General features: G+C 47.2%; 1 protein-coding gene across 4 annotated transcripts in view; it reads left to right on the top strand.

Moving 5' to 3' along the window:
- Positions 1-26,785, top strand: part of SARDH (sarcosine dehydrogenase) — a 71,564-nt gene that overhangs the window by 7,120 nt on the left and 37,659 nt on the right. For all 4 annotated transcript variants that reach the window (XM_066580387.1, XM_066580383.1, XM_066580384.1 and 1 more), the window contains exons 4-11: positions 643-822; positions 2,921-3,044; positions 3,122-3,222; positions 4,705-4,809; positions 7,150-7,279; positions 14,088-14,174; positions 14,640-14,730; positions 25,593-25,734. In XM_066580387.1, coding sequence (XP_066436484.1) covers positions 643-822; positions 2,921-3,044; positions 3,122-3,222; positions 4,705-4,809; positions 7,150-7,279; positions 14,088-14,174; positions 14,640-14,730; positions 25,593-25,734 — 960 coding nt within the window. The remainder of the gene's footprint in view (positions 1-642; positions 823-2,920; positions 3,045-3,121; positions 3,223-4,704; positions 4,810-7,149; positions 7,280-14,087; positions 14,175-14,639; positions 14,731-25,592; positions 25,735-26,785) is intronic.

Genomic DNA, 26,785 nt, shown 5'->3' with positions numbered 1-26,785 from the left:
CCACCCCCCAAAAAAACTATACAGTACATTATATGTGCCCTAAAACGATACCAGAACAATGACCTCTCCCCACGCAACGAACAAACCCTCATGGGGCGGACGGAAAAGTGGGGATGAAAATTCCCAAAAATGGTTCTATCCTTCCAGGGATAAACCACATAATATAGCATCCTCGCCACGCCGCACCAACCTGCTGTGCGGTCCGACAGGGGGAATATGCTGGAGGGCTAATGAACCCCATATTGGCAGAGATGAGCGATGGATGAGAACTTCATTCCCTCCACCGGCTTCTTCTAGTAGTTCTGCGATATTTCGTCCTCCTGATGTGAGGAGCGGCGCGGTCCTGAGCTAATAGAATCTGTATATAGCAGTCTATCCACCTCGTCAACCTCTGCTGCGCTTCTCTCCATCTAACACACTTTAAGACTGGGACTTCTAATATTGCAGTTTGGCACCATTCACTTGAATGAGGCTGAGCTGCAATACCAGATGTGACCTGTGCACTAGGGTGGCACTGTTTCTAGATTTTAAAAAATCCATTTTGTAATCCCTCAAGCAATACAATATTTAGTAATTATTAAGAACAATGCTGCCCCTCGCTGCCTTTATGATGATTTTACCTTTTTTTTTTCTCCTTCATAGCTAGGAAAGGTTTATGGTGTCGAGTCGTATGTCCTGTCTCCAGCTGAAACCAAGGATTTATATCCGCTCATGAATGTCGATGATCTGTACGGCACCCTCTACGTCCCCAAGGATGGAACAATGGACCCTGCTGGCACTTGTACCACATTAGCAAGGGCTTCTACTGCCAGGGGAGCTCAGGTAGCGTATATCATGGGTTGATGATGCTGAGATTTGAGGAGCTGTTCGATGGGATCTTCGCTCTGTAGATCAGTGTTGCTTTTTGACTCAATAGAGCCATTATAGTGTTAGACGGTGAAAGAAAACGGTTGGTGAACGCCAACTTTCCTCCATGGCGCCTCTAATGTGAGTCCTCAAGCAAATCTGTGTATCTTGAGGTCCCTGGATCCCGTTTGAGTGTGATGGGGGAGACTGGCAATAACAGTGGAGACCCTGGAAGGTGACCCGGCATGTTGCTTCGTATATAGCATCTTTTTGCTGTCGATACATTACATTTGTCACAGTTAGTGGTCTGTGCCAATAGGGGACCCAACGTAATAAGTGGCAATTGACACAACAAGTTGACCGCCGCTCATTTACATTTCTTTTAGACAGGCCAACATCGCTGGTGTGGGACTAAACGGTTGTCAGTACGGTCATTTGTCCCAAAACCTGATTGTGTATCTCGCCATTCATGTTGATATACAGCCAAGCGGTGAGCATCTTTATGCTTGCTGAAAAGCAACGATCAGCCGGCGATCAAATCTCCGCTCATTGATCGGCTGTTCGTTGTCACTTTTACATGACTTGGCAAACGTACGTCCCAACAAATGTTCGCGCCCAATAATCGGCCCATTTAAAAGGGCCTTAAAGGGAACCTGTTTTGTCCTTACAGCACCATAAACTAAGTTATGGTGCTGTGAGGGGTCGTGACCAGGAGCTGAACGGTAACCAGATGGACACCATTATAGCCCATGAGGTCGGTTTGGCGCCATTTGGTTCCGTCATGAGACTCATCCATTCTGCCGGGGAATTCCCACTTCCTGCTCCTCTTACACAGGAGGAAAACGGAACCCCCGAGTGCAGATGGGAACAAAGTCTCAGTTTCTGGTGCTATGGGGACATGAATGGTTCCCTTTAAAGGTCCATTTACATGGCCAAGAACTGTAACGAGTGTCGATCGACATATCAGTCAGCGCTCGCTCACACAGGGCAGATGATCGGCGATGGGTGATTGGTCATTCAATCGTTAGTCTGCACAGAGCTGTCATTGGTCGGCTCACACACAGATGTGCAGTTGACTGGCAAGCATTTGTAATCCCCATTTACATGGGCCGATTATTTCACTTCCGAACGTTCGTTTCCCCAACAATCGGCCCATCTGAATATGCAAATGATCAGCTGAAGAACAAGCCAATATCTCCTGTGTGAAGAGGGAGATGTAGTTGGCCAATGGAGATGAACCATCATCCCCATAAAACCTGTCATTTGCCTTGTGTGAACGATCGTTAACAAGCGCTGATCAACACGAGTGCTGATCAGCCAATCATTACAGTGAGCCAACTTTTGGCTCGTGTAAATGGTCTGATTGTTCGCACATTAGGATTGGGTGAACACTGGGGAATCGAACGTTCATTCCTGATGATGGCCCTTTAAACGAGCCTCCGTTTTGGGACAATTTTCTGCCCCAAGACAGGGAAGGAGTGGGGTATATTACCTGCAGTTGTTCTTCATCCCTCCAATCCGCCAGTTCCAGACACGGTTTTTTACCATCCCAGATGGCCAATGTAATCTTTAGGCTACCGGACCTCCACAGTGCATCGGTAGTGTTGGACTACCAGCGCATTATAGCTGCTCTCTGATTGACCGGGGCTGCTCATGTGATCGTCACTGGCCAATTAGAGAGCTGTGTGCAGCATGCATTAGATAGAAAATTGCTGTAGACATCTTGGAAAGATGAAAACGGAGCACGGAATTGGCTGATCAGAGCAGCGCCAAAGAAGAACTGCAGGTAATATACCCCTCCACCTCTGGTCCCAGGACAGAATATTGTCTCAAAACCGGAGGATTATTTTAAAGGTGCCTTGGGATAATTTTCGGGTACATAGGCACCCAACAGCGTCCCACGGTCCAGCGACAGCTGCTTGTATTTCAGTTCTGCTGAAAACCAAACAACTCCGACAAGTGAGCAATTTCTCGCTCGGTGGCCATCGGTGGCCATGTTTACAGGGGACGACTATTGCCCAAATTCACTGTTTCTAGGATTAGGGATTGACTAGTCCCTTCTTGTCTCACGTAGGTCATTGAGAATTGTCCTGTTACTGGCATCCAAATAAAGACTGATGAATTTGGCATTAAGAGGGTTGTGGCTGTGGAAACGCCGTCCGGCACTGTGCGGACCCCCTGCGTGGTCAACTGTGCAGGTAAGAAAAATACAGATGATTAATTGGAGAGAGTCTGACAAATAAAGGGTTAATTTTCCTCCTCCTTCTCCCTGTAGGTGTCTGGGCGAGAACTCTTGGACAAATGGCGGGCGTGAATGTTCCACTGATAGCCATGCACCATGCATATGTGGTCACTGAGCGGATAGAGGGAATCCAGGTCCCGTTACTCACTTGCAGTATTTTATTGCCTTGTCCTAATTGTGTATCTGCTGGCGTTATGTCAGCGTTTGCAAACAGAGGCAGACCAGACAACCAGACTAAAAGAGGGTCCGTTAGCTGGGACTCGCACCATCAATAGTATAAAGGGGCATCCCTGGACAGCCTTAGCTACGTGCGGTCACACAGCATGCAGGCCACCTGCTTGTGGGGAAGGGGGGGATCAGGTGGACGTAAGCTGGGGGAACTACCTTCCCTCTTGGATCCGCCAGGCCAGTGGATTTCCTCTGTGTGGCAGCATCTTGTGAAGCTGCATGAATCATCCTCCTGGTTCTGTCTCCGCTTCTCTGATGTTTCAAGGCGCTGCTGTCAGCCTATTGGAACTCCACAACACAATTGCTTAGTTCTGCTATTGTATTTATGTTATATGCTTGGATCTGGTATTGTATGTATGCCATGAGCTTGGTTCTGGTGCTGTATTTATGTTTTGAGCTTAATTTTGGTGCTGTATTTCTCCTGAGCTTTGTTCTGGTGCCGTATTTCTCCTGAGCTTTGCTCTGGTACCGTATTTGTCTTGAGCTTTGCTCTGGTACCGTATTTGTCCTGAGCTTGGCTCTGGTGTAGCATTTGTGTCCTGAGCTTGGCTCTGGTGCCATATTTGTGTATTGAGCTTGGCTCTGGTGCCATATTTGTGTATTGAGCTTGGCTCTGGTGCCATATTTGTGTATTGAGCTTGGCTCTGGTGCCATATTTGTGTATTGAGCTTGGCTCTGGTGCAGCATTTGTGTCCTGAGCTTGGCTCTGGTGCCATATTTGTGTATTGAGCTTGGCTTTGGTGCTGTATTTGTGTCTTGAGTTTGGCTCTGGTGCCATATTTGTTTCCTGAGCTTGGCTCTGGTGCCGTATTTGTCCTGAGCTCGGCTCTGGTGCTGTATTTGCAGAGTTTTTCTGGGGTTGTATTTATGTACTTATTTTAGTTTTGGTACAGTAATCACTGGGCTGTTCCGGTGTAGACACGCTGCTATCTTGCTACTTTTTACACAAGCAGAATAGATGGCACATTGTAGCTGTTTTTTCTTATAACATGGGGAGTAGGAGGGGGGGGGGGGGAATCATCCACACGGCCGCCATATAACCTGAGGCCGGCACTGCAGGTCCCTGTATTCTGCATTACACAATGCCAGGAAGAGCCGCCGGACCCCCGTCTAGTGGTCAGTGGGGTCCCAGCTCAGTGCGTCTCCCACTTGTCAATAGATCATCATGTCATAATGTTTCATATACGAGTCTGAAAATGGTGGATTAAAAGAATTGTTATTATTTATTTTTGTTTTTGCATTTAATTTAAAATGTATTCGTTTTTGTAAATCTTATTTTTTTGCCTTTTTTTTGCTTCCCAGGATCGGAGGCTTGAGAAGCTGCGAGCGGATTACAATGTGTCTAAAACCCTTTTCTTCACATTTTCTCTGTGGCGTTTTATTTTTAGAACATGCCAAATGTCCGCGACCACGACGCTTCGGTGTATCTCCGTCTCCAAGGTGATGCGTTGTCAGTGGGAGGATATGAGTCAAACCCCATATTCTGGGAAGAGGTGAGACGCTGATTGCTGTCAGATACATGAGATGTGCCACCGCGTACCGTGCGGCTCTGTCCTCGCCAGTCACCGACTGTTATTATCACTTATTGCACTGCGGCGGGGCTCCGGCACACGGTACCTCCCACGCTTATTACCCCACGATGGCGAATTAAAACGGATTATAAATACGTCTTTGTATCTATTGAGGGTTTAAAGGTCATTAGTGCCTGAAATATTATGGGTGTTCTCCAGGTTTTTATGAATAAAGTTTATTGAAAGGCGGTGGGAATGTATTATATAGGTCTTCCATTAACTCAGTCTTGATGGTCCCGGTAGCGGCTTTTTTCGATAAACTTTATGGATGTAAATTTGAAGAACCCCTTAAAGGGAAAGTCTCATCAGAAAATGAGCTGCTGTATAAATCTAGTTTTTATATTGAACATATTTTGTAAGAATTTTGGTGATTTTATTATTTTTTCTTTTTACCTTTGGATGTCACGGTCTCCTGGCATTGGCGCTAACATCCTGAGCGCCATCATGCCGATAGTTCAGCAACGCGACTCTGCTGCCTCTCATTGGCTGTAGTGGTCACCATGTGAATGAGCCCCTACAGTACAAACCATGTGGATGAGATTTAAAAACTGGAGCGGAAACATTTTTAAAGCACGTTGCAGATTCTAAATCCACAGCTGCCTGTTTTGACAGGGGATGTAACCCTTTCCAATCCACTGTCTGACATCTTCAGACATTCTGATTGAAGGCTGTACAGCTCCGATGTTGGAAGACGTCCAGCAGGGTATTCTTACTGTAGATTACTGGCCGCTCTGTTGTCGGCGGCCTCTCCAGCATGTCCCATACCGCAGTACTGGCTCTAGCCAGCAGATGGTGCTATTGTATAATGGCAGAAAGAGAAAGCCCCCTAGGAAATCCTGAATCCAAAATTGGATTGCAAAGGGTTAAACCGTAGAAATACAAAGCAGTAAATCTGCGCCATTTAGGGCTAATGTCCATGGGCTTTTTTAAAGGCAATGAAAGTCAATGGATTTTTCTTCTTCCATGCACACTAGAGTGTGGAGGCAGCGTATCCGTATGCAAGAGAAGTAAATCACAGCGTGCTCTAGTCCTTTGCGTATGATACGGACCCTTCTATGGGCGCCCGATGAAACGCTGTCCCTACGCAGGCATTGCGAGAAGGCAGCGTTTTGATACGCATCCACAGTCTGTACACAGCAGGGAATTCAGAAAAAAGCAAAACACACTGCGCATGTCCGTGACATCATATTTGCGGACATGCTCGGTGCATTCTCAGCCCATATGCGGTCTGTACCGACTCTCTGCCGGTGGAGCATATGGGCTGTTTAAGCGTAAAACGCTGTGGGAGAACTGCTGCATTTTACACACACACCCCTGGACATAAGCCCTTATGTGCGGATTAGGCCTCTGCTGATTTGTTCCCTGTTTGCTGCTGATTTGTCACTGTAGTAAATCTGTAGTAAGTACGGAGTGTGTGAACGGGCCCTTATGTTCCCCATATAGGTACATTAGACAAATGTTGTTCTACCCTGTACATTTTGGCATGCTCAGATGACTGTCGTGTATGTATGGGGGGCTTCCGGACTTTGGTTCCCCTTAAAGGTAAGCTGCGCCATGAACACTTTGCTGATTGAGCATTTATATGTATGGAGGAGCCAGGAAACATGGTTGTCGGCCGAACACTGCAGCTATTGGAGGTGTATGGCCATCTTTCATCCTATCCTATGTAAGACATTAAAAAGGTTGTCCAGTTGGTCTAATGCAATGTAACCAGAAATGTTCTATGTATGTAACGCGATTTGTCCTAATAAAAACATTTTGAACCAAAAAGGTTGTCCAGTTGTAAACTATTGATGGCCTATCTTTGGGATAAGTCATTTATAGCAGATTGGTGGAGGTCTGTTGCCTGGGGATCCCCTGATGATCAATGGTTTGCCAGGCCAATGTGCTTGTACACTGAACTGATTTCTGCAAGAAGCAGACAGCTCCATTCTGATTGCAGTGGCCAGTTTTGTTATTGTAGGCAAAGTTCCCATTCATTTGAATGGAAACTTGGACTGCAATGCCAAACATCACCACTACAGTAAGTATGGAGCTGTCTGCTTCCTGCAGAATTCAGTTCAGCACAGAAGTGCAGTGGCCTGGTGAATGACTGATCAGCGGTTGCCCTGGGCAACGCACCCCTGCCAATCTACTATTGATGACCGTTTACAACTGGGTGACCCCTTTAAATGATTGACTTCTGATGGTGGAAAATCATTATATTAACTCTTAAATTTAAAAAAATCCCAGTAAACTAAACCCTATTTTTAATATTAACAGGTTTCGGATAAGTTTGCATTCGGCCTCTTTGATCTGGATTGGGATGTCTTCATGCAACATATCCAGGGGGCGATCAACCGGGTACCTGCCCTAGAGACTACGGGCATTAAATCCACTGTGTGTGGCCCAGGTGAGCACTTACCAGTCAGCCTGTGGTTTGACCAACCTAGATGGCGGATGATTGATTCCACAAACCCAAACCTATGATTCTGACCTAGAGGGATCAGCGATGTCACCAGAGATCTGCAGCCCCATAGCACTGAAATTGATGCTGTACATGGCGCCATCAATATATAAATACATAGATACAGCCCCAGGACCAAGCTTGTAACATACTGTAAATACAGTTGCAAAACTAAGCAGTTATGTTGAAGGGTGCCGAAAGGCTGACGGTAGTGCCTTAAAACATCAGATGGGCAGAGACTGAGTTAGGAGAAGGATGATTCATGTAGCTCCACAATCGCTGCCACAAGAGGAAGGCGGACCCAAGGGGGGCAATCACCGCCAGCCTACATCTGCCTGATGCCTCCTCTATAAGTTATTGGCTGGGGCCCTGTGTGATCGCATGGGTCGCATGTAGCAAAGTCTGGCCATGGTGGCACTTGATTTCAAGCAGAACACTGGGCAAAAATGAGAAAAAACAAATGGGAGCCAGTACTTTTACTGCCACTAGGTGGCAGCAAATATTAAGAGATGTATAGGGCTTATCTTCTGCACATGGGAGCAATGTATACGTAACCATTAATTAATTTTACTATAATTGCTCCAGTCATCTGAATTCTGACTTCGCTCACATTTTACGCATTTACACTTTTTTACTATTATATAAATTTAGCTTTTGTCAGAAAAGTTGAGCCGCTATCAAATCTGCCCAGGAATTCTCCGTTAGACAAGATGATTGTTGGGTGCTTAAGTACCTGATAGTCGACCCAGCAATGATCGCCCTTGTGCTTCCACACAGGAGCGATGATCGTTTAGTGAATGGAGGCGGAGCGGGACGGAGATCTCCTCCAGTCGCCTCCATTCACAGTCAACAGGCGGCCGTTCATAGATGATTAATGGCCTGTTTATACCGCCTGATTCCCATTTGATTTCTCTGCCTGCAGAAACTGAACCACAAACTATTAGCAAATGAATCATTGTTTGTCATTCATTTGCTGGCAGTGTTTACGCTAATTGATTATTATTCCAATTCGCATGATCCAGCGAGAAAATGAACAACAGTCATTCCATTTAAAAGGGCCCTCAGTCACTCCGCATACCGTGTTTCCCCCAAAAGACCCTCTCTTATATTCATTTTTGCCCCAAAAGAGGCACTAGGTCTTATTTTCAGGGAATTTCTTACTATACTTACCTAGCAGGCACAATCCGGTTCCTTCCTGCCACTCTACGGAGCTCCAGCGCGCTTTCTGCCCACAAACGATCACTTCCTGGTTACGGGATTCATAAATCCCACCTCCAGGAACGATGGCTCTGATTGGCTGAGCAGCTCTCTAAAACCAATCAATGCATCGCTCGATGAACCAATGCAATGGCTGTGATTGGTTCATCGAGCACTGCATTAGTAACATAGTATGTAAGGCCGAATTAAGACAATGTCCATCTAGTCCAGCCTGTCTATCCTACTGTGTTGATCCAGAGGAAGGCAAAAAACCCCAAGGCCAGAAGCCAATTAGCCCTTTTGGGGGAAAAATTCCTTCCCGACTCCCTAATGGCAATCAGACTGTTCCCTGGATCAACCCCTAATAGTTCCTACCTGCCTATATACCAGGATTGACACTTAACCTAATATTTATATCCTGTAATATACTTCTTCTCCAGAAAGACATCAAGTCCCCTTTTAAACTCCTCTATGGATTTTGCCATCACCACTTCCTCCGGTAGAGAGTTCCACAGTCTAACTGCTCTTACAGTAAAGAACCCCTTTCTATGTTGGTGATGAAACCTACTTTCCTCTAATCGTAGCGGATGTCCTCTTGTTACCTTTGTGGTCCTGGGTGTAAACAGATCACGGGAGAGATCCATGTGTTGTCCCCTCATGTACTTATACATGGTTATTTGGTCGCCTCTTAACCTTCTTTTTTCTAGAGTAAATAGTCCCAATTTGGATAGCCTCTCTGGGTATTCCAGTCCCGTCATTCCATGTATTAGTTTAGTTGCCCTTCTTTGAACCCCCTCAAGCACTGTGACATCTTTCCTGCACACCGGTGTCCAGAATTGTACGCAGTATTCCATGTGAGGTCTGACAAGTGCCTTATATAATGGAAGGATAACGTTCTCGTCCTTCGCCCCTATACCTCTTTTAATGCACCCCAAGACTTTATTTGCCTTTGCAGCAGCTGACTGGCATTGGTTACTCCAGTTTAGTCTATTATCCACTAATACCCCCAGATCCTTTTCCATATCACTTTTCCCTAGTGGTACCCCATTAAGTGAATATTTGTGACATCCGTTCCTCCTGCCCATGTGCATAGTCTTACATTTTTCAACATTGAACGTCATTTGCCATTTTTCCCCCAAGCCCCCAGCTTATCTCGGTCCGTTTGTAGCCGCACATTGTCCTCCGTTGCAATAATTATATTGTATAATTTTGTGTCATCTGCAAATATTGATATTTTGCTGTGCAGCCCCTCTATCAGGTCATTGATAAATATGTTGAACAGAATGGGGCCTAATACTGAACCCTGTGGCACCCCGCTAGCGACTGTGGTCCAATCAGAGTATGAGCCATTTATTACCACCCTCTGCTTTCTATCGTTGAGCCAATTTTTTACCCACTTACACACGTTTTCGCCCAGTCCGAGCTGCCTCATTTTGTATATTAGCCTATTATGTGGCACGGTGTCAAATGCTTTAGAGAAGTCGAGATATACAAGATCAATAGATTCTCCCTGGTCCAGCTTAGAGCTTACTTCATCGTAGAAACTGATCAGATTTGTCTGACATGAGCGACCCTTCATGAATCCATGCTGGTGAGGAGTTATTCCCTTAATTTCCTTGAGGTACTCATCGATGGCGTCTCTCAGAATCCCCTCGAAAATTTTTCCCGTTACTGAAGTGAGACTTACTGGCCTGCAGTTACCAGGCTCACTTTTGCTCCCTTTTTTGTAAATTGGAACCACGTTGGCAATGCGCCAGTCCAATGGTACTATACCGGTCTTGATAGTGTCTAGAAATATTAGGTATAGCGGCCTAGCTATCTCGTCACTTAGTTCCTTTAGTATTCTTGGGTGTAATCCATCTGGGCCCGGTGATTTATCAATTTTAGTTTTCTTTAGACGCTTCCGCACCTCCTCCTGCGTTAGGTATGAGATATTTTGTGAGGGGTTCGTTTTATTTATGCATTGATTGGTTGAGTAGCACTCAAGAACCAATCACAGCCAACTTGCTGTGGAGACGGGATTTATGAATCCCATAACCAGCAAGTGATCTTCTGTGGGCGTCCGAGGACTGCAGGAAGTGAGTTGGAGCTTCGGAGAGCAGCGGGGTAACCTGGACCAAGCCTGCTAGAAAAATGTGATATATATTGCATTGATAGGCAGTCTGTATTCTGCCTGTGAAGAAGTCAGCAAGATAGCAGCATACCCACACCAGAAGAGCTCAGTGATTAAATACTGTACCAGAACCAAGCTCATAACATAAATACTGCAGCACAACTAAGCCCCTCACATAAATAAAGCCCCAGAACTAATCTCGTATACAGACAAAAGAATATAAAGAAAATCCCCCGTGCTCAGAGGGTCCATCCAATGGGAACGAAAATAGTGATTAAAAAAACACCAATCACTTACTTAAAGGGAGTGTCTATAGTGAATCCAGACCCCCTCCCTGTTGATCCAAGGAGACGTGGAACAAAGTGCTTGAACTTGGAATCAATGGGTCCACTCCAGTGATGTCAACTATACAAGAAACAACAGGCAGTGGCATACCAGCAACTGGTCATGTCAAGGCAGCACTAGTGCCAATACATACTAGTGGCCAGTGCCCTGTGTGACCATACGGGGTCGCACATAGCTAAGACTGTCATGATAACCATGCACGACTGGACTAACTTGCCATTCAGGAGTCTGAAATAGGTGAGTAGTAACAGTAATGGCTGCCATATTGGTTGTCGCCAGCTTTCTCAAGAAATGACTGAATCGGACAACTTCTGGACTTCTCCATGAGTTCACATGAGGATGCATTACAATGATAGATCCTCCAAGTCCCCTGTCCCTCAGCGGCTATTCGTAAACTGCCTCCTTTAATTCTGCTGGTGGGACAAGAACGGAACTCTTCTGCTGCGTCCTGCGGGGACATCTCCTGCCTCGGCCACTCATATCTAGGTCACATCTTACTCTTTACCAGATGCAACATGACATGTACACTGGAGATCCTCTGGCCCGGGCAAATGCCGTCTTACTTGGATGGAGGTGTAGAAGGCAGGAGGTGGCAGAAGGGTCTCTATTATACATGTCTTTTGTGAGAGCAGCTGTCTAAGAAATCCAAAAAAAGCCCAATCCTTCATCATTCCCGTCTCATCTGTTTAGTGATAGTTTTTATTAAAGGGGAACTACACCCATTTTGCTATCGACTCTATACAATTTGCTATATGAGTGATGTTTCTACAGATCCCAATATGGGAAGCTAATAAAAATAGCAGGCCCCCTGGAGGCCACCTTGTGCCACTAAAAATGGTTGTCTCTTTCCTTTACATATAAGAACCTTTTTAAGAAGTTTCTTACCTTTTTGGCTTGCTTTTGCTCTCTCAACCATTTGGCACATTCGAGAAGTGTGACGCTAAAGGAGAGATCCGCTTCCCCATCTACTACATCACCCATGAACTACTGGCCACACAGTGCATTCCCTAAGGCCCGTGTTTTAGGCAGTGCAGGAGTTGAGCTCAGTAGATAGGGGTAGCATGAATGGAAGATTACTGACCAGGCCTCAAGAGAGTTTGGGCTGCTCTGTTGGTGGACTGAGATTACAATGGATGCGACTCTTTCTAACATACAACCCCCGATGCCCAAAAAGTTGGGACGCTGTGTAAAATGTCTTCTGTGAAGCCATGCTGTTGTGATGGATGCAGTATGCGGTTTAGCATTGTCTTGCTGTAATATACAAGGTCTTCCCTGTAAGAGACGTTGTCTGAATGGAGCGTATGCTGTTCTACAACCTCTATATACTGCTCAGCATTGATAGCCCCCTTCAAGATCTGTGCGTTGCCCATGCCATAGGCACTAATGCCACCCCATACCATCAGAGATGCAGGACCTTGCGCTGATAACAAGCTGGATGATCGCTCTCCTCTTGAGTCCGCAGGACACGACGGCTGTGGTTTCCAAAAGGAATTTCACATTTTGATTCATCTGATAACAGAACAGTTTTCTATTTTACCTCTGCCCATTATAAATGAGCTTTGGCCCAGAGAAGACGCCGGCGTTTCTGGATAGTGTTGACCTAGGGCTTCTTCTTTGCACGATGCAGCTTTAACTTGCATTTGTAGATGGCACAGCGCACTGTGGCCTCGTCCCTTGTGCACATGAATTTCTCCAGACTCTCTGAATCTTGTGATGATATTATGCACTATAAACGGTGGGATATTCAAAGTCTTTGCAATTTTACATTGAGGAACATTTTTTTCTGAAATTCTTGCACAATTTTTAAATGCAGTTCTTCACAGATTTGTGACCTCTGACCCGCTTTGCTTCTGAGAGACTCGGCCTCTCTAACAAGCTCTTTTTATACAGTCATGTGACATTGACCCTTCAGCTGTTTTTCATTGGTACCACTTACTTTTCCAGTCTTTAGTTACCCCGATCCCAACTTCTGTGAGATGTGTGGCTGCCAACAATTTCTAAATCAGTTGTTTTTTAAAATAAAATGGAATGTCCCCCCCCCTCCCCTTCTGATGTGTTCTCTGTTCTATTGTGAATAAAGTATGGTTAGAGGAGATTTCCAAATCATTGCATTCTTTTTTTTAATGTTACATTTTACACAGCGTCTCAAACTTTTTTGGAATTGGGGTTGTACAATTCCTCAATGACCTCCCATACCCGACTGACACAGGTGGATAACTTGTCATATACAGAATTTACTTCGATGCACCAAGTGACCACATTATTAGAGACCCCCATCTAGTATGCGTCGGACCTCCTTTGGCCTTCAGAACTGCAGTATTTCATTGTGGCGTAGATTCCACTAGGTGACGAAATTGTCCTGCAGGAATATCGGCCCCTGCGGACAGGAAGCTTCTTTAGCTGACGCAGATTAGATGGAGGCACTGGCATGTTCTGAAGAGCAGACAGGAAGGGGTCATCGATTTCTGCTACTTGCACCAAATCCTGACCACCCATCAGCCTGATGTAACACAAATCTGGATCCATCTGGCCAGGGAATATTTCCTTCCCTGCTCAGTGATACAAATTTTGCGCTCATTTGCCCCTTGGCGTCTCGCTTTTCTGTTTCTTTTAGACACAATGGCGCTGGAACTGGTCATCTGCTGTTATAACCTGTCCATTCTAAGGAATGACAAGTTGTGCGTTGGAAGAAATTGGTTGGAGCACCTGTGTTGTGTTCGGCTGCTCTTGACCGTGCCGCGCCTGTTCATCAGAGCATTTCCTGACATCCTCCTCTGACCCCTTTCGGCGACAAGTTGTTTCCATCGACAGGATTCCCTTTAACTGGATGTTTTCCCTCGATCAGCCATTCCCGGTATACTCTACACACCATTGCGGCTGGCAGTAACCTCCTGGCCCCGGCTAGTCTAGCACCAATGACCAGGCCACGTTGGAAAACTTGTCACGTGATTTTATGCTGCAAACCAGAGTCGTCTAATTTCCAGGCCGCAATCGGAAAATGGCCAGAGGTTCTAATAATGGGGCCATTGATTATATATTGTAAGGCTTGTGAACATGGGGACCATAATAACTTTTCATCTTCTTTGCTGTATTTCCCAGAGTCCTTCACTGCCGATCACAAGCCGCTCTTGGGCGAGTCCCCTGAAGTGCGAGGCTTTTTCCTGGGATGTGGATTCAATAGTGCAGGTAATGAAGCCAGAAGGTACAATCTATACACCTCCCAATATAGCAGACCTTCATATAACATTAGCTCATTACTTAATGCATCCACTTGCTCTACTGTTCTGTGCATGTCCAGATTTTGCATAACTACAACTCCCAGCATGCCCTGACCGCCTGTAGCGGTCTGATCATACTGGTAGTCGTAGGTTTGCAGCAGCTAGAGAATCACAGCTCCGCACACCCTTCTATGGGGCACCTTACCGATACCTCCGTTTAAAGGGGCCTTTCCTGATTCCAGCGATGAATAATTTGGCGCGATCAGCCATTTTGGCGGTGGGCATCAGTTCCTATTTGCAGTAGGGCCCAGGGCAGACCGGATAGCATGTCTGTTCAGTTTCCAGTAGGTTTCACTGACCTTGAATCGCAGATTAATTACCAAGAATTGATGTAAAGACATATTTTTTGTGACGGCTTCTGTGGTTTCCTCAGGTATGATGTTGGGAGGAGGATGTGGGAAGGAGCTTGCTCACTGGATTATTCATGGCCGCCCAGAGAAAGACATGTACGGCTATGACATCAGGTGAGATTAGCATCTGCTGAGAAGCATCAATGATTTATCCCATATAATCGACGCTCACAGATTTCTTAGGGGGAACATTGCAGAACCTGAGCTTGTGTCCAGAACTGAACTCCCCACGAGAAAGGAGGTCATGAAAGGACAGGTCAAGATTTTACATCCGCTGCTCACTCATAGATAGCGTGCTATTCCATTTTAACCTGTGCCACGGCAGCGAAAGGTGTGCTTGTGATGAATGGGAGCGGAAGTCATCGGACAGCAGCTCCATTCCGTGACGTGGTTGTCATGTAGCAGCTCTTTCCTTACATGTTTGAGCTTTTATATTGTAGTGAGCCGGTATGAGAGGTGATACTCATGTGGGCAGTTCTGGTAGATCTCCACTGCACTACAGTGATGGTGAGGACTGGACGCTGGACTCTGTTCCCTGGTATGATGACTTAGGCTGGGTTCCCACTGGGCAGATTCCAGGCAGAAATCTCGCGGTTTGGCCGCAGCGAAAAACCGCGAGATTTCTGCCGGGAAAGCACTGCTTCAAAACCCGCGGGTTTTGAAGCGGACTGGCCACTTGCTTCTCCATTGCGCCAGGCGCTCCCATAGAGGAGAGCGCGGCTGCAGTGGGGAAAAAAATGGACTTGCTGCGGCCGTCGAATCCGCGCTACAGCGCCGACTTCTGCTGGCTTTGCCGCGGTAGATTCACTGTCCCGTGTGGACGAGATTTCTGAGTAATCTCGTCCACATGACTGGCTACTACCAGGACTAGCAGCCGCAGGCGGACTTGCCGCGACTAAATTCCGGATTGAGTTTCTGTGGCAAATCCGCCCAGTGTGAACCCAGCCTTAGAGGAATAGAGTCCAGAGAGACAGGAAGGGTAACAGTTAACTCCTTTTTAATCAGTCTCAAGAGCATCCAGATGATGAAGTCTCAAGTATTTTACAATCCAATTTTTCAACTCCAGTCTTGAAGGTGGTGGCTTAAAGTGCTGCTGCCTTTCTGCTCCGTTCTGCTGATGTGGTTTCTCACCGAAGCCCTGAAGTCTTCAGCCTGCACCATTCAGAAATCTGATCCAGAAATGGCTGTAAGGAACTGCTCCCTCAAACCAGCTAACTTAGATGGAACTGTGCTGCTGTAGAGGGGTAACGAAGATAGAAATGTTTCTTGGTTATACGTGAAGTTAATCATTGATTTACGATACTTGATGTTGAGAACACTGCTTGACAAGCTCTAACAATGTCTTGATCCTGGATATTACCTCTCGTGCAAAAAGTACCTAGAGCAGCTCTAGACTCAATAAAAAACCTGTAGTACAGCACCACTTGAAACTGCGGACGTGACATTCTGCTCTTGGCTTGGCCTGCCACATGCGTAATGCTGCACTGCATATATCCCTCAGATCGAGAATAGCGACCTGCTTAACTACCTGAGTTAGTGTGAGTACGAGCATGGCTGCGCTAGATGGTGAATCCCGAACACCGGACCCTGAGAGACTGATCTGCTCAAAGCATTACCTCTGGTATATAGAGTCAGACACTGTGCCACGGGAGTATTCCACCACCTGAAGCTATAAGGACTGGACTTTCAAACTGTTGGTTGTTTGTAACATTCTAAGCATTAACCCTTTCCAATCCACTGTCTGACATCTGAAGACATTATGATTTAAGGCTGTACAGCTCTGATGTTGGAAGACGTCTGCCGGGGTTGTCTTACTGTATATTGCCATCCTTTCTGCTGTCGGAGCCTATCTAACGAATCACCTCATGCAGTACTGGCTTTAGCCAGCAGATAGCGCCATTGTATAACGGCAGAAAAAGACTAAGCCCCCTAGGAAAACCAGGATACAAATTAGATTGGAAAGGGTTAAGTTGCCTCTGGTTTCCGGACAAACTGTTCAGAAATTAATTACGTTTGTCTGTTTTCTAGCAAAATGGCTGATGGGTTTCTTGGCTCCTATGACCACCCACTATCCGTTCCAATGCAGGTTTGTGACCTCAGCCATTTCCTAAAACGTGGGGCCCTGAGTCAGGATACGGCACTTTGTTTTCTGGGGCTCCTGTCCCCAACAACCACTATTCGTCAGAATCACAAACTTTAGCAAGAACTTAGTGCAGGCAGGACCTCTATTCCCTGTAACTCTTGGGGATTCCCACTCCACCCTGGGTAACCCCCCATATTGGACCATTTAATGTTACACTACTTTCTACTCTTTTAATCTGATTTTTCTAGAACATTACAACAACTTGTATAACTTTTGCTCCTCCTACTTGCCCTATGCTGATTGGCTGATGGGTGGGAGGATACCGAATCACTGGGCTGTTTAAACCCCTACTAAACTATGCTTTTCTAAAGCCACCACAAAACGCCATATAACACATTTAAACACATATTATTCACAGCCCTAGAAATGTCATAATTAGTACGGGGGCTGACGGTTCTGGGTCACTACAATATACTCAAATGTGAAAAATCGTAATACCATGGGGCCAAGTGTAAGATTTTTACTGATGAGTGGGGGTGTGATTGCTGGAAGCAACAGCAGGTGACCGGGAGCTCCACGTTACAGGGAATGAGCTTGTTAGGATGTGCTGCTGAGATCTGTTGTTCTACATGGATTTCCAGCAACGCAGCCCCACAGGTGGGGGTTAATTGAACTGGCTGGATATGGATTTCTCCAGCCAGTCACCAGTCTGTGACTCATATATACCAGCTCCTCTACGAGAGGCTGCTGGGTTTTCCTCTGTTTGTTCAGTGTGAACAGTGTCATGTTCCTACGTGTCGGTACATGTGCGGGATGTGTGGTGTGCACAGTCGTGTTCAGGGTACATGCTGTGCTGTGTTGTATGCAAATCCCTGGTGTGCATTGTGTTCAGTCCTGCTGTGCCTTGTTTGTCATCTAGGTTCAGGTAGGTCCCTAGGTTTCAGCGCAGGGCCGTCCCTGTCGGGATGATCGCCCTTCATGCAAGCAAATTTCATGTGGAAGTTGTTTCGTTAGAGTAGGGACCCGCAAGTCAATAAGGACCCTTAAAGTAGGCTTACAGGCTTAAGTATCTTGGCCAAAATACAAACCAATACTTTGCATTGTATCTATTTACATCTGTTTACGTGTGCGGGTATGCTTGGTCGTGTTTTAAGCGTTTGCTGGCCATGAGTTATGTCCACTGTTTCCGAGTTCCGCGGCAGTTTGCTAGTTTGCGAGTATGAATGACGTAACAGAGCTGACGAGATCTCAGTTCCTCCGTTCTTGTTATCGGTAGGGGTTCCACAAGTCAGACCTGCACTGATCATTACTTTATGGTGTATCCTGGTTAATGTCATGATGTTTAGGATTGGAATACCTCTTTCAATATATTATACACTGAATGACCACTTTATTAGAGTCTCCGACGCTCTCACCATTAGAGCTTCCCTGTACAGAAATTAGAGCCGTGACCCCGGAGTGCAGTATAAAATCACGTGACAAGTTCTCTGTGGATCAGTTTAAGTGAATCTACATTAAAACTCCGGTCTGAGTGACTTCCATCAAGCTCTGGTCGTCGGTACTAGACTAGCCGGGACAGGATGCCAACCTTGTGTGGTTTTCTCATGCAGCAGTATGGAGAGTATACCGTTATCAAGGAAAAACATGCGGAGAAAGGGGATCCTGCAGAGTAAACAACTCGCCACCGAAAGGGGTCAAAGGAGGATGTCAGGAATAGTTCTGATCAACAGGCGCTGCACAGTCAAAAAGAACAACTGCTGAATACAACGCTGGTGCTTCAGCTAACATGTCCGAACATACAACTTGCCTTTCCTTAGTACGGACAAGCTAAAACAGCAAATGACCGATTCCAGCACCGTTTTGTCTAAGAGAAACAGAGAGACGAGATCTTAGCGGGCAAAAGAGCGCACAAATTGTATCACTGAGCAACGGAAAACATCCTCTGGTCAGATGGATCCAGATCTCTGTTGCACTGTGCTGATGGGAAGGTCAAAATTTTGCACAAGCAGCATGAATCGATGACCCCTTCCTGTCAGGCTAGTGGAGGTGCAGTAATGGAGTGGGGAAGGCTGTCTTGACACACCGTGGGTCTTCTGATACCTGTGGATGAACACCACAATACATTTCTGAAAGGAGGTCCAACGAGCTACTAGGAGGGGTCTCTAATACACCGGCCCCTACATCTTGATACAAAGCTGCCTTGTATAGTAGGGCAGTGACTCCCCGGCTGTGAGGGAAGGAGTAGGAGTCCTCTGATAGTAAGGAGCAGCTGTCATTGACGGCCTCTTCATAAGAGTTTCTAAATCTCATATGACACAGGGTGAGCCACTTTTGGGCAGGGGGGCCACATGCTATACAGCCTTACAGGTTGCTGTTGTTAGTGGCCATGGTAAGGTGGGGCCCCATGGTTACTTCTGAAAAGAACTTGGGTTGCAAACCAAACTTCCTCCAGTGTGTGAAAAGGGGTGGAAAAAAAGTAGCACATGAGGATGAGCTGCAATGCCAGACATGAACGATGGGCAAGACTGGGGCTGTTTCGGGTGAGAAAAAAAAAAGAAAGATCCTTATTCCTAATTCCAGAAATTCACATTTTAAAGGAGTTTTCCAAGACTAGGATAATGATAGCCTACCCTAAGGATAAGTCATCAATATCTGATTAGAGGGGGTCCGCACCCAGGACCTCCACTGAAACGGTTTTAAGAGGCCACAATGCTTGGGTGAGCGCCGTGGCATCTGTTCAGCAGCTCAGTCCCATTGAAGTAAATGGGATTGAGCTACAATAATGGGCACTGCCGCTACAAAATGTATCTGATATGAAGGTAAGAGGCCACAGCATTCGCCAGAGCATGTCCGCCTGCTTATTGGCAGGGGTCCCAGGCGGCTTACCCCCACTGAACTGATATTGATAAACCATTGGGAGGACAGGTCATCAATATCTTAATCTCAGGAAACCCTTTTCAGTGAATCTTAATCACTGAACAATAAAGCATTTTGCAATGTTATAATATAAGCAACTTGTCTTCAGCATTCTTGTTTCCATCCAGAGTAGGATAACCAATCCTAGTGATATGCTACCCACTCATGTTAATAGAACAAGCTCAGATACTCTGTAACAACCCGTTACTTACTGTTTACTAAGTGATCCACCTGTGTGTTGCACAGCGCTATAACCGCAGGCATTGGTTATTGAAAATTGAGCTTTCAAGGTTATTCCCTCCTTCTACGTAATAACTGATGGTACTACGCCATTTTGCAGTGGTTCCAAATCATTCCTTCGTCAAATATTTGATTATGAGGCGCTGCACAATTGGCGCATCACCCTTACGCTCAATCCTCTTCAGTAATATTTCTTTTAGCTGAAATGTTCATTAATGTCATTAGTTGCTACATAAGTACAACCAGTGGACAATGTTGGCAAAGTCTCTGATATGCGAAAATTTTGCTTTGTATGTTGCAGACAGCAGCCAGGTTTGCCTGACCTAATATGCTTTGTGCAGAAATGAAAGCTGAGCTGTGATTGGTTGCTATTTGAAACAAAAATTACAGGGGAAGTCGGTGAGTTTTTGAGATTAGATTAAGCCAGTTTTCGTCACCTGGTGCTGAAGAATGCTCATGCAAAACTTCACTCAAATTGGACCAGAACTGTGGATTTGTATATGAAACAAACAAATAAACACATTTTGAATTTTATATATAGGATTTGATGTGTCTGTGCAGCTATGCTGCAGTGTGGGGAGTGGGGATACTCCGCTGAGTCTTTGCAGCCAAGCTGTGTAGTGAGGAGCGAGGGATACTTCTCTGAGTCTGTGCAGCTCTGCTGCAGTGTGGGGAGCTGGGGATGCTTCCCTGAGTCTGTGCAGCTCTGCTGCAGTGTGGGGAACTGGGGATGCTTCCCTGAGTCTGTGCAGCTCTGCTGCAGTGTGGGGAGCTGGGGATACTCCCCTGAGTCTGTGCAGCTCTGCTGCAGTGTGGGGGGTCTAGAGATAATCCCCTGAGTTTGTGCAGCTCTGCTGCAGTGTGGAGAGCTGTGGATACTCCCTTGAGTCTGTGCAACTCTGCTGCAGTGTGCGGAGCTGGGGATACTTCCCTGAGTCTGTGCAGCTCTGCTGCAGTGTGGGGAGCTAGGGATACTTCTCTGAGTCTGTGCAGCTCTGCTGCAGTGTAGGGAGCTGGAGATATTCCCCTGAGTCTGTGCAGCTCTGCTGCAGTGTGCGGAGCTGGGGATACTCCCCTGAGTTTGTGCAGCTCTGCTGCAGTGTGGGGAGCTAGAGATACTCCCCTGAGTTTGTGCAGCTCTGCTGCAGTGTGGGGAGCTGGGGATACTCCCCTGAGTTTGTGTAGCTCTGCTGCAGTGTGGGGAACTAGAGTTGCTTCTCTGAGTCTGTGCAGCCATGCTGTGTAGTGAGGAGCAAGGGATACTCCCCAATGTGAGAGAAGCTGCGTTGTGTAGGATTAGCCCTACAGATGTGAGCTCCTCGATAGGACAAACGTTTCCTTTGGATAAAGACTGAGCTGGAATACAAGTATTGGAGAGACTTCTGCCACCATGTTTTCCCCTCCTCCCTTCTGCCTGACAACATGGTGGGATACAGAGCTGCCAGAGGCTACATTACTGGTGACCAAGTAAGGACTTTTGAGAAACCTGTTACTCGGGCGGAAAAGAGGATGAAGATTGATACCCCGGTTGCCGGGTAAAGACATTGAGAAACCCGACATGTGGGTACTGGACTTTAATGCAATACCACTTACGTGGATGCTCTAGAATAGCGGACACGGTCGCGAGTCACCCAGGAACGGGACGTAAACTGTTCATCTTGTTTTCTTTTTACGTTTCATTAAAGTTTGTTACTGAACGCATACTTGTCGGCTCCTGGACCCTATGTGAGCTATACCATGCGCCTCTGTGCTCCCAACGCTGTCCCAGATACCAGGGCCCCCTCACAACTTGTGGGATGCAGCAAGAATATTTCCATTCACTGACAGCAAGGAAGGAATTTCAAGTTAAAGTACATTACAAAGTTGCAGAACTTTTCATAAAGCCACGAAGAAACCCCTTTAATGCTCACACATCCCTCTTCTCTCCTCGTCTGTCAATTCCTTTGTATTGAAATCCCACTGAAATAGGAAATCCGTTCTGATATTAATTATAACCAAGCAGCAGTAAATTATCCCGCCGCTCCTCCAGTCCTGTGCGTGGTGACTTCACCCTCTCGGCCTCTTGATCTCTTCATTGTGATGCATCTGCAGGCCCCTGTGATTACCGCACTTCCGCCGCGGCCAGACTGCGTTAGCGGTAATCACACAGCGCGCTAAAACTTGTCATTAAATCTATTTCTGCCGTCTAATTATGGCACAAGCTAATAACAGAGGTGAGAGGAATAAATAGCGGAGGAGGGGGCGGCGAAGGACTGATGTCCTTCCACCAGTACCAATCCACAGACAAAGCCCAGGAAGTGACAGAAAGGAGGGATCGCAGGAGATGTGACATTACCGCCACTTTATCTCATTCCCAGGATGCTTTTAGTGATGTGCGAGCGCATCCACTCTCTCCTCAAGGTTAGCGTGATCTAAAGCCACAGATAATAATGATAATTACATCACAAAGTACAGCAGTGTATAATGAAGAGCCGGGGTCACTGAGGACTCCAAAAGGTTTATACACAATAAGCTTTAGAAATTGGTAATTCTCAGAGCTATATTAATTCTATTACTAACGCAATTCGAGCTAAGTGGCGTATACCTGAAATTATCGTACTTGGCAACTTTCCAGAAGTGATATCAGGGAGATTCTGGGAAGCAATCAATTATGCACTGCACACCATAAAGAATTTTTTTAACATGTACCCCTCCAATTAAAATAGGATATGGCCTTTCCCCCCTCCTCAATGTACTGGGCTTGCATCACAGCTAGTGCATATAACCCCCTCCTACTATGAAAATAAATACAGACCCCAGACCGCACCTGGTAAACTAGTACAATACCCCAAACCCACTAAATAAACACAGATCCCAGACCAGACCCGCTGGATAAATACAGATCCCAGACCAGACCCGCTGGATAAATACAGATCCCAGACCAGACCCGCTGGATAAACACAGATCCCAGACCAGACCCGCTGGATAAACACAGATCCCAGACCAGACCCGCTGGATAAATACAGACCTCAGACCAGACCCGCTGGATAAATACAGACCTCAGACCAGACCCGCTGGATAAATACAGACCTCAGACCAGACCCGCTGGATAAATACAGACCTCAGACCAGACCCGCTGGATAAATGCAGATCCCAGACCAGACCCGCTGGATAAATACAGACCTCAGACCAGACCCGCTGGATAAATACAGACCTCAGACCAGACCCGCTGGATAAATACAGACCTCAGACCAGACCCGCTGGAAAAAAACAGACCTCAGACCAGACCCGCTGGATAAATACAGACCTCAGACCAGACCCGCTGGATAAATACAGACCTCAGACCAGACCCGCTGGATAAATGCAGACCTCAGACCAGACCCGCTGGATAAACGCAGATCCCAGACCGGACCCGCTGGGTAAACGCAGATCCCAGACCGGACCCGCTGGGTAAACGCAGATCCCAGACCGGACCCGCTGGGTAAACGCAGATCCCAGACCGGACCCGCTGGGTAAACGCAGATCCCAGACCGGACCCGCTGGGTAAACGCAGATCCCAGACCGGACCCGCTGGGTAAACGCAGATCCCAGACCGGACCCGCTGGGTAAACGCAGATCCCAGACCGGACCCGCTGGGTAAACGCAGATCCCAGACCGGACCCGCTGGGTAAACGCAGATCCCAGACCGGACCCGCTGGGTAAACGCAGATCCCAGACCGGACCCGCTGGGTAAACGCAGATCCCAGACCGGACCCGCTGGGTAAACGCAGATCCCAGACCGGACCCGCTGGGTAAACGCAGATCCCAGACCGGACCCGCTGGGTAAACGCAGATCCCAGACCGGACCCGCTGGGTAAACGCAGATCCCAGACCGGACCCGCTGGGTAAACGCAGATCCCAGACCGGACCCGCTGGGTAAACGCAGATCCCAGACCGGACCCGCTGGGTAAACGCAGATCCCAGACCGGACCCGCTGGGTAAACGCAGATCCCAGACCGGACCCGCTGGGTAAACGCAGATCCCAGACCGGACCCGCTGGGTAAACGCAGATCCCAGACCGGACCCGCTGGATAAATAGAGACCTCAGACCAGACCCGCTGGATAAATACAGACCTCAGACCAGACCCGCTGGATAAATACAGACCTCAGACCAGACCCGCTGGATAAATGCAGATCCCAGACCAGACCCGCTGGATAAATACAGACCTCAGACCAGACCCGCTGGATAAATACAGACCTCAGACCAGACCCGCTGGATAAATACAGACCTCAGACCAGACCCGCTGGAAAAAAACAGACCTCAGACCAGACCCGCTGGATAAATACAGACCTCAGACCAGACCCGCTGGATAAATGCAGACCTCAGACCAGACCCGCTGGATAAACGCAGACCTCAGACCAGACCCGCTGGATAAACGCAGACCTCAGACCAGACCCGCTGGATAAACGCAGACCTCAGACCAGACCCGCTGGATAAACGCAGACCTCAGACCAGACCCGCTGGATAAACGCAGATCCCAGACCAGACCTGCTTGATAAACGCAGACCTCAGACCGGACCCGCTGGATAAACGCAGATCCCAGACCGGACCCGCTGGATAAACGCAGATCCCAGACCGGACCCGCTGGATAAACGCAGATCCCAGACCGGACCCGCTGGGTAAACGCAGATCCCAGACCGGACCCGCTGGGTAAACGCAGATCCCAGACCGGACCCGCTGGGTAAACGCAGATCCCAGACCGGACCCGCTGGGTAAACGCAGATCCCAGACCGGACCCGCTGGGTAAACGCAGATCCCAGACCGGACCCGCTGGGTAAACGCAGATCCCAGACCGGACCCGCTGGGTAAACGCAGATCCCAGACCGGACCCGCTGGGTAAACGCAGATCCCAGACCGGACCCGCTGGGTAAACGCAGATCCCAGACCGGACCCGCTGGGTAAACGCAGATCCCAGACCGGACCCGCTGGGTAAACGCAGATCCCAGACCGGACCCGCTGGGTAAACGCAGATCCCCGACCGGACCCGCTGGGTAAACGCAGATCCCCGACCGGACCCGCTGGGTAAACGCAGATCCCCGACCAGACCCGCTGGGTAAACGCAGATCCCCGACCAGACCCGCTGGGTAAATGCAGATCCCAGACCAGACCCGCTGGGTAAATGCAGATCCCAGACCAGACCCGCTGGGTAAATGCAGATCCCAGACCAGACCCGCTGGGTAAATGCAGATCCCAGACCAGACCCGCTGGGTAAATGCAGATCCCAGACCAGACCCGCTGGGTAAATGCAGATCCCAGACCAGACCCGCTAAATAAATGCAGATCCCAGACCAGACCCGCTAAATAAATGCAGATCCCAGACCAGACCCGCTAAATAAATGCAGATGCCAGACAAGGGAATCAGAATCACTTTAATGTCAGTTGCTTAGCTAATAATTGGCGAATTCTGATCACAACCACATCCCCAAATATAAGAGGGTGTTCACACTTATAGAAAATTATCTATACAATTCCATTAAAAAAACCAATGTGACATTTTTGAGGGTGGAAAAATAAAAATGGCAAAACTGTGTTCTGGCCAAGAGCACTTTGTAACTCAGGGGCTCACACTGGGCAGGATGGCTACCAGGATGTTGGGGTTGCCCACAGGCCACTAGGCATGGGTAAGAAATATTGCTGGTGAAAGAATGCCAATTATGACTCTTGACCAACGGTTGGTACTGGTCACTTCTATTAATATTTTGTCTCTTTAAACTACAGGAGATTCCATCGATCATTAACGAACCACAACCGTTGGATTCGTGAGAGGAGCCACGAGTCCTATGCCAAAAATTACTCTGTAGTTTTCCCATATGATGAACCCTTGGCTGGAAGAGTAATGCGCACGGCCCCCTTGTATAAGGTAATAGGGGCAACTATTCTGGTCTAATAAGGTGGTCCAAGACAGAAGAGCAAAGGTGCCATTGTTGGTGGCGACACATCTAAGACGGTTTTGGGAGGCTCCGAAATATGATGTGCTTTTTACTAAGACTTGCACTCTTGGGCTGCACGTCGCGGTGTTAGCATTTCGGAATAATTTAGGAAAATGTTTTTATTATTGTTGTAACAGTTTCTTGAGATTTTGCACCTCCAGGTTACTGGGTGGACTGAAATGATAGTGCAGGACTGGAATTGGGTGAAATACCGCAAGATTATAAAAGCTTCGCAAGTAGAGGAAATTGGTTTTGTGAGAAAATTCAGTTTTAGCTAGGCAGAATGGTTCAGTTATGTCTCTGAGGGATGCCACAATTTGATATAGCCGAATTTAAAAAAAAAAAGGTGTGACTTGTTGAAGCTGCGTATTTGAAGCATGACCCTCGTGCCAACAAATAGTGTTGAGCAAACTGGAACAGTCGAACCATGATTCAGGTCAAACTTTGCTAAAAGTTTGGTTCAGCATGAATTCAAACCTCGAGTAGTTAATCTCAACCGAACCCACTAAAATTTCTTCCTTCCTTCTCCTTCTATTTATTCTTTCTATTCCTTCTCCTCCTCCTTCTTTGCTCTTCTCCTTTCTTTCCAACCCTTCCCTTCCATCTGTGGAGTTCCGCTTCAGACCAAATGTTTTGCTAAGATTCTGTATACTCTCTGAACCAAACTTTTAGAAAGTTTGCTCATCACTACTGCTGAGAGTTTCTCTGAAGACGGGACCCCATAATTGCTGATATCACATAGTAACAGCATGGAAGGCTAAAAAAAGACACAAGTTCATCCAGTTCGCCTATTATCTTGCCGCTTAAAACAAGGGAAGCGCTCGAAAGGTCCACAATAGGAATTGAGAGTTATATGAAGGTGACTCACCCGGTGTGTACAGCCTATCCTCAACAGGACTTTTGGTTGGAACCCCTCGTCCTGCTTGGGACATCCAAGGATGGAGAACGTCTATGGAACTCCGTGGTTGGAATCCGCCCCAG

This window comes from Eleutherodactylus coqui, chromosome 10, assembly GCF_035609145.1.
Source record: "Eleutherodactylus coqui strain aEleCoq1 chromosome 10, aEleCoq1.hap1, whole genome shotgun sequence".
In the NCBI taxonomy this organism is placed as follows: domain Eukaryota; kingdom Metazoa; phylum Chordata; class Amphibia; order Anura; family Eleutherodactylidae; genus Eleutherodactylus; species Eleutherodactylus coqui.
The sequence above is the reverse complement of the archived record's forward strand: the minus strand, read 5'-3'. Positions and strand labels throughout refer to the sequence as shown.